Source organism: Pseudophryne corroboree, chromosome 4 (genome assembly GCF_028390025.1).
Source record: "Pseudophryne corroboree isolate aPseCor3 chromosome 4, aPseCor3.hap2, whole genome shotgun sequence".
NCBI classification, from domain to species: Eukaryota; Metazoa; Chordata; class Amphibia; order Anura; family Myobatrachidae; genus Pseudophryne; species Pseudophryne corroboree.
In genome coordinates, this window is record NC_086447.1 from 178,548,936 (window position 1) to 178,561,528 (window position 12,593).

A 12,593-nucleotide genomic window follows, 5' to 3' on the forward strand; every position below is an offset into this window, starting at 1 on the left:
ATATATATAAAAATAAATATGTAGCAAAGTCTAGTGTGTTGTTGAAACGTTACAATTTTCAAAGCCTCTTGTTGTGTCCAGGACGCTTGTGGGACGGGTGTTTGTAATTCTATAACTGCCCCAGTGCTTTCATGTCTTAATTAGATACATTTGATTTTTCCCCAATTTTGTTCATGTGCACAGAGGTTTGCTTCTCTCCTTTGAAGATGTCATATCAGACGAAAAGAGGGCATATTGAAGATGACAGTGTAACTACAATAGTCTCTCTTACTGCAGCCAGCCACCGGAGCAATCTATCAAACTAGTGAGATAAATTCATACCCCATGTCTATCCCTGAACAAAAACCCAACACTACTTTGGTTGTAAAGCACATAGGGCCATAACGCCTAGTACTGGTGATTCCGTACTTCCAAGCACCTGGCAACACTTTCAGGACTAGAATAGGATTGAAGTGATGAGGTTAAGCATAACACATGCATTTAAAAAACAAAACACAAAAATGAATGCAATTAGAAAGTGACATGTTTCTTACTGGGTCTTCTATCTATAGCCATCAATGTTACCACCTACCTCTCCAAAGCCTCCTTTTCCCAGCACCCTGAATTCATAGAAGTATTTGTGGGTGATTGGTTGTCTCTCAAAGGCTTTCCACTGGAGGAATCGGTCATAGAACTCACTGTTCTGGTAGTCCTGGAAAGGGGTATTCCTGAGGTAAGCATTGGTCTCCTCCTTGGCAAGCTGAAGCAGTGGTAGGACATTACTACCCTGTGCCTGCCTGATTTGCTTGGAAAGATCTGCACTCAGGAAAGGAAGGCAATCCTCAGACTTTTCTTTGAACCTTTTGCTCACCAAACTCTGTAATAGTTTCTCCTTAACCGAGCCCTCCTCCAGTTCCCAATCAGTCACTTCATTCAGGAAACTTTGAGCCAGCAGGTATTCCGGCACTGTGTTTAGAAAGTCTTTAAATAGTTGCCGGCCAATTGGCTGATCCACACAGATGGTCTGATAGTCCACGGTAATGCTGTCTTTTATCTCCTTGCGACAAACGTCCGTGGGAGGCAGAGACAGGCTCTTTCGCCTCTTCTGCAACTCTTTCAGGTCTCCCTCACTGCTTTTCCTGGCCTGCAGGTAAGCAGTGTTGGCTATCAGATTATCTAGTCCTCCCATGTCACACATGGCTGCTGCCTCCGGGACTTAGCTAGTAGGAGAGGAACACTCTGCCGGGACAGAGGTCACGGGATGGATGACTTCCACCTCTCTCTTCTTGTGACTCTCTTCCTCCTCAGGAACTGACACAGGGCCCGGCAACTGAATTAGCATTAAATACTACTAAGGGATTTTCATTAAGACCCTTTCCCTGTACCATTTGTGGAAAGTGACTGGTAAGAGGTTTCTCTGCGGTAAGGAGCTTTTGGCTTTCTATCTATAGCTGCTGATTACGTACAGCAATGAGCGTTGCAACAGGCAGTGGAAGACTAGCAGAAGGCAGAGCAGGGTAACAGCAGCCAGAGATGCGGGTATCAAGATACAGCAGACGATATAAGATCATATGTCTTCTGATGGGAGAAGTACACTTCAAATGGAGAATAAAATAATATAAAATTGGAAACTTAACAACATGAACTGTTAATGAATAGGTCATACACAATGGTGGATGATTGTACCAATCTGTATCTAAAATAAAATGGCCTATCTTGCTTTGGTTTTTTTTTGTTCACTTCTCTGTGTTTCAAAAAAATTCTACAATGGGCCCGATTAAAAGGTGCATGCAGGGTACCTGCCAAAACATACTAATGGCTCAGTCACCGTCTTGTGCACACCCACTGCCAGCATCTCGCAATGACCACTCACATACGTACATAAGTGGGACCATCGGACCAGGGAGCAACCCAATGCATCTCACCTAAGACGCAGATGCCTCTCCAGCTGCGAACGAACTTGCTGTTTACAGAACGCCCAGAAAATGGTCCCGTCACGTCTGCGTTTTTCTACCCTCTCCCAACATATTGTCACTCACTTTGTGAATACATTTTCTCTGTGAGCGCTAATGCTAATTAATTGCAACGCGTCATTGGGCAATGCACAGAGGCAAATAATAAAAAAACACTCAGCTGCATCCAGTAATGACATTGCATCCACTTCTAACCAGGCTGAATGTTAGCACTCACAGGTAGAGTTCTCTGTGCAAGTGCTATGCCATTTACATCACAAGTAGGACATTTGCACTTTTCATCTACGTGTATTTGCTCAGGCTCATAGGGTGTGTACACACTATGCAATATCGCATACGATCTGGTTGATAATCGTTCAGTTCCTAACAATATTGTATAGTGTGTACGCTCAATATAGGGTACGATGCGCGCTACCTTGGGTCGCATGCGGCATCGCATGTGGAACATGCGATCTTGCTTATGAGGGCCAACCACGCTCCTCCCCCTGCCGCCGATGTCAGCAAGTGTGTATGCACTTGCCGAGGTCTGGGTCCCATCACAGGCAATGTCGCATCGTGCACCACACGATTGCTTAATTGCAGTCATACATTTCTATGGCACCTTGTGTAAAATAGGTTTCTTCTGTGTAGATCAGGCATTCCCAACATCGGCCCTCAAGGCACACTAACAGTCCGGGTTTTCGTGATATCCAGGCTTGAGCACAAATTAATTAGTTCCTCAGTTATTTTCATTTAAGCATCTGTGCTGAAGCCTGGATATCAGTAAAACCTGCACTGTCAGATTCCCAACTCCCTTTCCCTTGTTATTTTACATCATAAACAATGATAACAATAATAACAATAATAATACTAATAGATGCTGTATCACGATAAAACTTATTAGTACACCTATATTATTAAACACTTAAACTACAGGTGGCAAGAAAATAAAAAAAAAATAAAAAACCAAAACATGCAGCACTGGATGAGGTGCCCGATTACACCAACCTGATTAAAGAAGGAGTGGGATAGACCCTCGCTGATACAGTAAACCAGTGCCAAAGCTTAAATGATATAAATTCCAAAAAGTTGGAATACTTTATAAGCTGGGGTGCACTATCAGTTTTATCAGTGGAGACATTGGTATATGCAATACAATTTGAACAGGCTGCAGTGGATTTTGTTGCATAACGTGACCAGTTGTCACTATCTGCAGTTACTACAGAGATAGCAGAACTTCAGCACATGAAAGTGTCATCTATAGAGATCGGAGTACCAGCACAGAGCCACTACGTACAAGTAATTGGCTGGTAAAAGGGGTTCTAGGTGCGATGCCTATTTATGCTGAATTAGAACAGAAAGAAAAATAAAAATCAGGACGAGATGTATATGGGATAACTACCCAACTCATTCATACAGCAGATTAATACATTCCAAATGAATACTGGTGATGATACATAGACATGGGGCTGCCTTTAGCTTTTCACAGGGGAATAACACAAATCTCCTCTACATGGCACACCATGACCGAACATCAGACTGATAAAAAAAATAAAAAAAAAATACATGTGAATCCCACAGCAGAGGCAATACAGAAAGGTAATTTCATTTTATTCCACACCCAAAGAGGTCTGTATCTGCATGCAGATACACCAGGACAGTATGTCTTTATTGTTTAATATACAAATTTATCTCTTCTTTTGGTAATAGACTCGGACAGAGGGAATTATGTGAACAGTCACTGTACCCATCATCGGGGCCATTCATGTGGATCTCTAATGACTCTCCGTCACATGCACCAGAGTTACACAAAGAAGCAGCTAGCTCTGGGCAACAGGCATCTGTTTCAGAGACAAATCACAAGCTTGCACCCCAGAGCGAGGGCAGCATTCTGCACCGGGTGCAGCAGAGATTATTTGCCTATTCTCTGTACCACCCAGTCCTGTTGGCATAATGGACACCGGTTGTTCTGCTTCACCCACAGGGACATACAGCAGTTGTGAAACGAGTGATTACATTCTCCCCACACCACTGTAAGAGAGGAGAGTACAATGTTTGTGTTAACATAGATATAATGACCAAGGGTAAGTCAGTGAGGTGTGTGGGTTATACTCAGATTCTCTGAACTTGAGTCAAAGCTTTCATCACAGACATTTCTGGAGCACCTGTCTAAGGATGGCCACAAGAATAGACTGGTAAACCCAGAGAACAGTAGTGTCCTTAAAAACACATTAAATAAAAAAGGTCTAAGCAGCTCAACAACACTGACATGGAAGCAGATCTCCAGTGTACAATTCTGAACTGGTGTATAATAATCCCTACAAGGGAAGGCAGACAAATGCCAGTGCCAGGTGGTTACTGGGAAGGGTATTTCAAGGGGACTATCTCATAGATTGCATACGTTGCCCTGCAAAGAAGCCTGGAGACAACAATCCTTGTAGGTATGATTTGTGATCTCTGACACAAAGCCAAGTTTTGCAGCAAGCTATTACTAGAACACAGTATACACGGTGTGCTCTTTTAGGAGATTTACCCACCAATGATAATTCCTTCTTAAGAGACCAAAGAGATTAAAAGTAAATACTTGGCTAATCCTGGCAGTCCCTGACCCCACTGCAGTGTATGTCATATACTGTGGCTCCACAAAAAAAAAAAAAAAAAAAAAAAAAACACTGCCAGCTGCATAGCTAGTGTGTTATACAATGCATCCTAGTCAGCGTGGCAAGGTTTCTTCTTTGTGGTTTTAATACCGGCATATACATCTATTGTTACATACACAATCTAGAATAGTTTTTCACTATTCTAGGATTTAGTGAAAAACTATATAATAGAGATAAGATTTTACTTACCGGTAAATCTATTTCTCGTAGTCCGTAGAGGATGCTGGGGACTCCGTAAGGACCATGGGGAATAGACGGGCTCCGCAGGAGATAGGGCACTTTAAGAAAGCTTTGGATTCTGGGTGTGCACTGGCTCCTCCCTCTATGTCCCTCTTCCAGACCTCAGTTAGAGAAACTGTGCCCAGAGGAGATGAACAGTACGAGGAAAGGATTTTTGTAAATCTAAGGGCAAGATTCATCCCAGCCACACCAATCACACCGTATAACTTGTGATAAACTACCCAGTTAACAGTATGAACAATAACATAGCCTCGGTTCAAACCCGATCAACTATAACATAACCCTTATGTAAGCAATAACTATATACAAGTCTTACAGAAGAAGTCCGCACTTGGGACGGGCGCCCAGCATCCTCTACGGACTACGAGAAATAGATTTACCGGTAAGTAAAATCTTATTTTCTCTAACGTCCTAGAGGATGCTGGGGACTCCGTAAGGACCATGGGGATTATACCAAAGCTCCCAAACGGGCGGGAGAGTGCGGATGACTTTGCAGCACCGATTGAGCAAACAGGAGGTCCTCCTCAGCCAGGGTATCAAACTTATAGAACTTTGCAAAGGTGTTTGACCCCGACCAAGTAGCAGCTCGGCATAGTTGTAGTGCCGAGACCCCTCGGGCAGCCGCCCAAGAAGAGCCCACCTTCCTAGTGGAATGGGCCTTAACCGATTTAGGCAATGGCAATCCTGCCGAAGAATGCGCCTGCTGAATCGTGTTACAGATCCAGCGAGCAATAGTGAGCGCCAACCTTGTTGGCCACATACAGAACAAACAGAGCTTCGGTCTTCCTGATCCTAGCTGTTCTGTCACATAAATCTTCAAAGCCCTGACCACATCCAGGGACTCGGAATCCTCCAAGTCCCGTGTAGCCACAGGCACGACAATAGGTTGGTTCATATGAAAAAGGCGAGACCACCTTGGGCAGAAATTGAGGACGAGTCCTCAACTCTGCCCTATCCACGTAAAAAATCAGGTATGGGCTTTTATATGATAAGGTCGCCAATTCCGAAACCCGCCTTGCAGAAGCCAAGGCCAACAAAATGACCACTTTCCAAGTGAGGTATTTCAACTCCACTGTTTTGAGTGGTTCAAACCAAGGTGACTTGAGGAAACTTAATACCACGTTAAGGTCCCAAGGCGCCACCGGAGGTACAAAGGGAGGCTGAATATGCAGCACGCCCTTCACAAAAGTCTGTACTTCCGGAAGAGAAGCCAATTCTCTTTGAAAGAAAATGGATAAGGCCGAAATTTGAACCTTTATGGACCCTAATTTTAGGCCCAAATTCACTCCCGTTTGAAGGAAGTGAAGCAGAAGGCCCAACTGGAACTCCTCCGTAGGAGCAGCTCTGGCCTCACACCAAGAAACATATTTTCGCCATATACGGTGATAATGTATCGACGTCACGTCCTTCCTAGCCTTGATCAGGGTAGGAATGACCTCCTCCGGAATCCCTTTTTCCGCTAGGATCCGGTGTTCAACCGCCATGCCGTCAAACGCAGCCGCGGTAAGTCTTGGAACAGACAGGGCCCCTGCTGCAGCAGGTCCTGCCTTAGAGGAAGAGGCCACGGATCTTCTGTGAGCAACTCTTGCAGATCCGGATACCAAGTCCTCCTTGGCCAATCTGGAACAATGAGGATTGTTCTGACCCTTCTTATTCTTCTTATTATCCTCAAGACCTTGGGTATGAGAGGTAGAGGAGGAAACACAGACCGATCTGAACACCCAAGGTGTCACCAGAGCGTCTACCGCAACCGCCTGAGGGTCTCTTGACCTGGCGCAATACCTCTTTAGCTTTTTGTTGAGGCGGGACGCCATCATGTCTATCTCAGGCAGTCCCCACCGATCCGTGATCTGTGTGAAGACTTCTTGATGAAGTCCCCACTCTCCCGGATGCAGGTCGTGCCTGCTGAGGAAGTCCGCCTCCCAGTTGTCCACCCCCGGGATGAACACTGCTGATAGTGCGCTTACATGGCCTTCCGCCCAGCGTAGAATCCTGGTCGCCTCTGCCATGGCCACTCTGCTCCTTGTGCCGCCTTGGCGGTTTACATGCGCCACTGCCGTGACATTGTCTGACTGAATCAGAACCGGTTTGTTCCGAAGCCATTCCTCCGCTTGGCGTAGGGCGTTGTATATGGTCCTCAACTCCAGGACATTGATGTGGAGACCAGTCTCTAGGCTTGACCAGAGACCCTGGAAATTTCTTGCTAGCGCGACAGCTCCCCAACCTCGGAGGCTCGCGTCCGTGGTCACCAGGACCCAGTCCTGATTGCCGAACCTGCGACCCTCCAGGAGGTGAGCACTGCGCAGCCACCACAGGAGACACCCTGGCCCTGGGAGACAGGGTGATCCGTTTTTGCATGTGTAGATGGGACCCGGACCATTTTTCCAATATGTCCCATTGAAAGGTCCTTGCATGGAACCTGCCGAAGGGGATGGCCTCGTATGAAGCCACCATCTTCCCCAGAACCCTCGTGCAATGATGCACTGAAACCTTTTTTGGCTTCAATAGGTTCCTGACCAGAGCTACGAGCTCCTGAGCCTTCTCCACTGGAAGAAAAACTCTTTTTTGGTCTGTGTCTAGAATCAGGCCCAAAAAGGTCAGACGCGTTGCAGGGACTAGCTGGGATTTCGGTAAATTGAGAATCCAGCCGTGCCTCTGCAACGTCTTCACGGACAGAGACACGCTGTCCAGCAACTTCTCCCGAGATCTCGCCTTTATGAGGAGATCGTCCAAGTACAGGATAATTGTGACGCCCTGCCTGCGCAGTAGCACCATCATTTCCGCCATTACCTTGGTGAAAATTCTCGGGGCCGTGGAAAGCCCAAACGGCAACGTCTGAAATTGGTAGCGACAGTCCTGTACTGCAAATCTCAGGAACGCCTGGTGAGGAGGGAGAATCGGAACATGAAGGTACGCATCCTTTATGTCCAGGGACACCATCCAATCCCCTCCCTCCAGGCTGGCGATGACCGCTCTGAGCGATTCCATCTTGAACTTGAACCTCTTCAAATACAAGTTCAGGGATTTCAGATTTAAAATGGGTCTGACCGAACAGTCAGGTTTTGGTACCACAAACAGGGATGAATAATAACCCTCTCCTTGCTGGAGATGAGGAACTTCGACTATCACCTGTTGAATGTACAATTTGTGAATTGCAGCTAACACCAGCTCCCTCTCCGACGGGGAAGCCGGCAGAGCCGATTTGAAAAACCGGCGAGGAGGCATGTTTTCGAATTCCAGTCTGTATCCCTGGGAAACAATCTCTATTGCCCAGGGATCCACCTGTGAGAGAACCCAGACGTGGCTGAAAAGACGATGACGTGCCCCCACTTGATCTGACCCCCCCCCCCCGGAAAGCCCCAGCGTCATGCGGTGGACTTTGCGGAAGTAGGGGAGGACTTCTGCTCTTGGGAACTAGCAGAGTGCAGCTTTTTTCCCCTGCCTTTACCTCTGGCAACAAAGGACGATCCTCGTACCTTCTTGCTTTTATTGGAACGAAAGGACTGCATTTGATAATGCGGTATCTTCTTAGCATGCTGCGGGGGAACATAAGGTAAAAAATTCGATTTACCGGCCGTAGCAGTAGAGACAAGGTCCGAGAGGCTTTCTCCAAACAACTCCTCCCCCTTGTAAGGCAATGACTCCATATGCCGCTTTGAGTCGGCGTCTCCCGTCCACTGTCGGGTCCACAAGAGTCGCCTAGCAGAAATAGACATAGCGTTTATTCTGGAGCTTAGTAAACAAATGTCTCTCTGAGCATCCCTCATATACAAGGCAGCATCTCCGATATGCTCAATGGTCATTAGAATGGTATCCCTATCTAAGGTGTCAAATTCCGTAGATAAGGAGTCTGCCCATGCCACGACAGCACTACAAACCCAGGCCGACGCCATGGCCGGTCTAACGATAGTCCCTGAATGTGTGTAAATGTGCTTCATGGTAATTTCCTGTCTGCGATCAGCAGGACCTTGAGGGAAGCCGTATCCTGAGAAGGCAGTGCCACCTTCTTGGATAAGCGTGTCAGCGCCTTGTCTACTTTAGGCGAAGATTCCCATCGTATCCTATCCTTCTGTGGAAAAGGATACGCCATAAGAATCCTTTTGGGAACATGTAGTCTCCTGTCCGGAGACTCCCAAGCCTTTTCGCACAATTCGCTTGGCTCAAATGAGGACAGAAACTTGACCTCAGGCTTTTTCCCTTTATACATGTGAACCCTCGTGTCAGGGACAGGGGGTTCCTCAGTGATATGCAAAACCTCATTTATGGCAATAATCATGTATCGAATACCCTTTGCCACCTTCGGCTGTAATTTTGCATCTTCATAGTCGACACTAGAGTCAGTATCTGTGTCGGTATCTGTGTCAGCGACCAGGGATATGGGGCGCTTTTGAAACCCTGAAGGTCCTGGCGCCACAGGGACAGGCACGGTCTGGCTACCTGACTGATCCCTAGCTTCAGCCTTGTCTAACCTTTTATGCAGGAGATTCACATTTGCATTTAAGACATTCAGCATACCCACCCAGTCCGGTGTCGGCGTTGCCGACGGCGACCTGACATTCAAACACTCCCTCTCCATATTAAGCGAGCCTTCCTCGTCAAACATGTCGACACACACGTACCGACACACTTCACACACACAGGGAAACTCTTTTCTGAAGACAGCATCCCCTTTAAGGCCCTTTGGAGAGACAGAGAGAGAGTATACCAGCACACACCCCAGCGCAATGACCCTGGAGACCAACACAAAATGTTTTTCCCCCAGCAGCACTGTATAATATCTTATACGCCAATGATGTGCGCCCCCCCCCCCCCCCCCCCCTCTCTTTTAAACACCCCTTCACCGTGTGTAAGCAGGGGAGAGTCCGGGGAGCTTCCTCTCAGCTTTCTGTGGAGAGAAAAATGGCGCTGGTGAGTGCTGAGGGAGAAGCCCCGCTACCTCGGCGGCGGGCTTCGGTCCCGCTCAAATTTGTGTAAAAATGGCGGGGGCTCTTTTATAAACATGTACAGTGCCCAGCTGTACATGTATATAGTCTTTTTGCCATGTTTTGAGGTGTTATTATTGCTGCCCAGGGCGCCCCCCCTGCTCCCTGCACCCATACAGTGACCGGAGTGTGTGAGGTGTGTGGAGCAATGACGCACAGCTGCGGTGCTGTGCGTTACCTCAGTGAAGCCGCTGAAGGCTTCTGCCGCCTGAGACGTCTTCTTGCTTCTGTTCTTCTGGCTCTGTGAGGAGAACGGCGGCGTGGCTCCGGGGGTGGACGCCCAGGACGAACCTGTGTTCACCCCCTCTGGAGCTAATGGTGTCCAGTAGCCGAGGAAGCAGATCCTATCATTTAAATAGGTCTGCTCCTCTCTCCCCAGTCCCTCGATGCAGGGAGCCTGTTGCCAGCAGTGCTCCCTGTAAAAATAGAAAAAAAAATGCTTTCAAATGCAAAGAACTCAGGAGAGCTCCCTGCAGTGCGCCCATCTTCCTCTGGGCACAGTGTAAAACTGGGGTCTGGAGGAGGGACATAGAGGGAGGAGCCAGTGCACACCCAGAATCCAAAGCTATCTCCTGCGGAGTCCGTCTATTCCCCATGGTCCTTACGGAGTCCCCAGCATCCTCTAGGACGTTAGAGAAAGATATTTATTATATATCTTTCTCCATCTCACAGGGGCTCTGCGCTCTTTATATTAACTAATAATAATAATAATAATAATAATAATAATAATAATAATAATAGATAGTGAAAGTTTAGTTCATGTATTGATCAATGCATTTAAGCCTGCAGCCCCAGACAAGGGACCCCACTATTCTGCAGATTCTACTCTATTGCTCAAAATAATGGACCATACAAACAGCCATCACATTGATGTAAAATTTTAGGTATGCTACTGTACCTGGTCTATAGCACCTGGGAAAATAGCTGACTCAAGCTACAATAAACGAGTTAAATAGGGTGCATGAGAAAATATGATCACAAAAAGATCAAAAAATTAATCTAAACAAAAATTAGTGATGAAATATATATATTTTATATACACATACATAATATCTATCTATATCTCTATGTTCTAGTTGTGTCATAAACATAGGTGTGATCACCAATAGACTCCTTCTATAGCGACTATGAGATACACTGCTAATCACAACTGAAGAAGGAAACATGAAGTGCAGTATGGGTAAAGAGGTCATTTCTTTTGTGTATTTCTGACAGATGAAGGGCTCACCAACAAGGGTTCTCCCAACATCTCATACACAATCCTTCATATCTGAATGTATACTAATTTTTTTGTTCCAGGAATATATGAAGGTAGGGAACAAAGTAAAAATATGCTGGTAGGAGACGGACATGTAACTTTTGTGTACTTGTTACTACTACATGCTAAATATGACTTAAATAAGAATTTACTTACCGATAATTCTATTTCTCGGAGTCCGTAGTGGATGCTGGGGTTCCTGAAAGGACCATGGGGAATAGCGGCTCCGCAGGAGACAGGGCACAAAAGTAAAGCTTTCCGATCAGGTGGTGTGCACTGGCTCCTCCCCCTATGACCCTCCTCCAAGCCAGTTAGGTACTGTGTCCGGACGAGCGTACACAATAAGGGAGGAATTTTGAATCCCGGGTAAGACTCATACCAGCCACACCAATCACACCGTACAACTTGTGATCTAAACCCAGTTAACAGTATGATAACAGCGGAGCCTCTGAAAAGATGGCTCACAACAATAATAACCCGATTTTTGTAACTATGTACAAGTATTGCAGATAATCCGCACTTGGGATGGGCGCCCAGCATCCACTACGGACTCCGAGAAATAGAATTATCGGTAAGTAAATTCTTATTTTCTCTATCGTCCTAGTGGATGCTGGGGTTCCTGAAAGGACCATGGGGATTATACCAAAGCTCCCAAACGGGCGGGAGAGTGCGGATGACTCTGCAGCACCGAATGAGAGAACTCCAGGTCCTCCTTAGCCAGGGTATCAAATTTGTAGAATTTAGCAAACGTGTTTGCCCCTGACCAAGTAGCTGCTCGGCAAAGTTGTAAAGCCGAGACCCCTCGGGCAGCCGCCCAAGATGAGCCCACCTTCCTTGTGGAATGGGCATTTACATATTTTGGCTGTGGCAGGCCTGCCACAGAATGTGCAAGCTGAATTGTATTACACATCCAACTAGCAATAGTCTGCTTAGAAGCAAGAGCACCCAGTTTGTTGGGTGCATACAGGATAACAGCAAGTCAGTTTTCCTGACTCCAGCCGTCCTGGAACATATTTTCAGGGCCCTGACAACATCTAGCAACTTGGAGTCCTCCAAGTCCCTAGTAGGTGCAAGGCACCACAATAAGCTGGTTCAGGTAAAACACTGACACCACCTTAGGGAGAGAACTGGGGACGAGTCCGCAGCTCTGCCCTGTCCGAATGGACAAACAGATATGGGCTTTTTTGAGAAAAAACCACCAATTTGACACTCGCCTGGTCCAGGCCAGGGCCAAGAGCATGGTCACTTTTCCTGTGAGATGCTTCAAATCCACAGATTTGACTGGTTTTAAACCAATGTGATTTGAGGAATCCCAGAACTACGTTGAGATCCCACAGTGCCACTGGAGGCACAAAAGGGGGTTGTATATGCAATACTCCCTTGACAACTTCTGGACTTCAGGAACCGAAGCCAATTCTTTCTGGAAGAAAATCGACAGGGCCGAAATTTGAACCTTAATGGACCCCAATTTGAGGCCCATAGACACTCCTGTTTGCAGGAAATGCAGGAAACGACCGAGTTG

At 46.6% G+C, this 12,593-nt stretch overlaps 2 protein-coding genes across 2 annotated transcripts in view; both read right to left on the reverse strand.

Annotated features, from left to right (window-relative positions):
• GRK7 (G protein-coupled receptor kinase 7) overlaps positions 1-3,426 on the reverse strand; it is a 206,872-nt gene extending 203,446 nt beyond the window's left edge. The window contains exon 1 of the mRNA XM_063915587.1: positions 572-3,426. Coding sequence (XP_063771657.1) covers positions 572-1,177 — 606 coding nt within the window. The 5' untranslated portion in view covers positions 1,178-3,426. The remainder of the gene's footprint in view (positions 1-571) is intronic.
• Positions 3,427-3,525: 99 nt separating this feature from the next.
• Positions 3,526-12,593, reverse strand: part of RNF7 (ring finger protein 7) — a 31,070-nt gene continuing 22,002 nt past the window's right edge. The window contains exon 3 of the mRNA XM_063915586.1: positions 3,526-3,962. Within this exon, the coding sequence (XP_063771656.1) occupies positions 3,844-3,962 (119 nt within the window). The 3' untranslated portion in view covers positions 3,526-3,843. The remainder of the gene's footprint in view (positions 3,963-12,593) is intronic.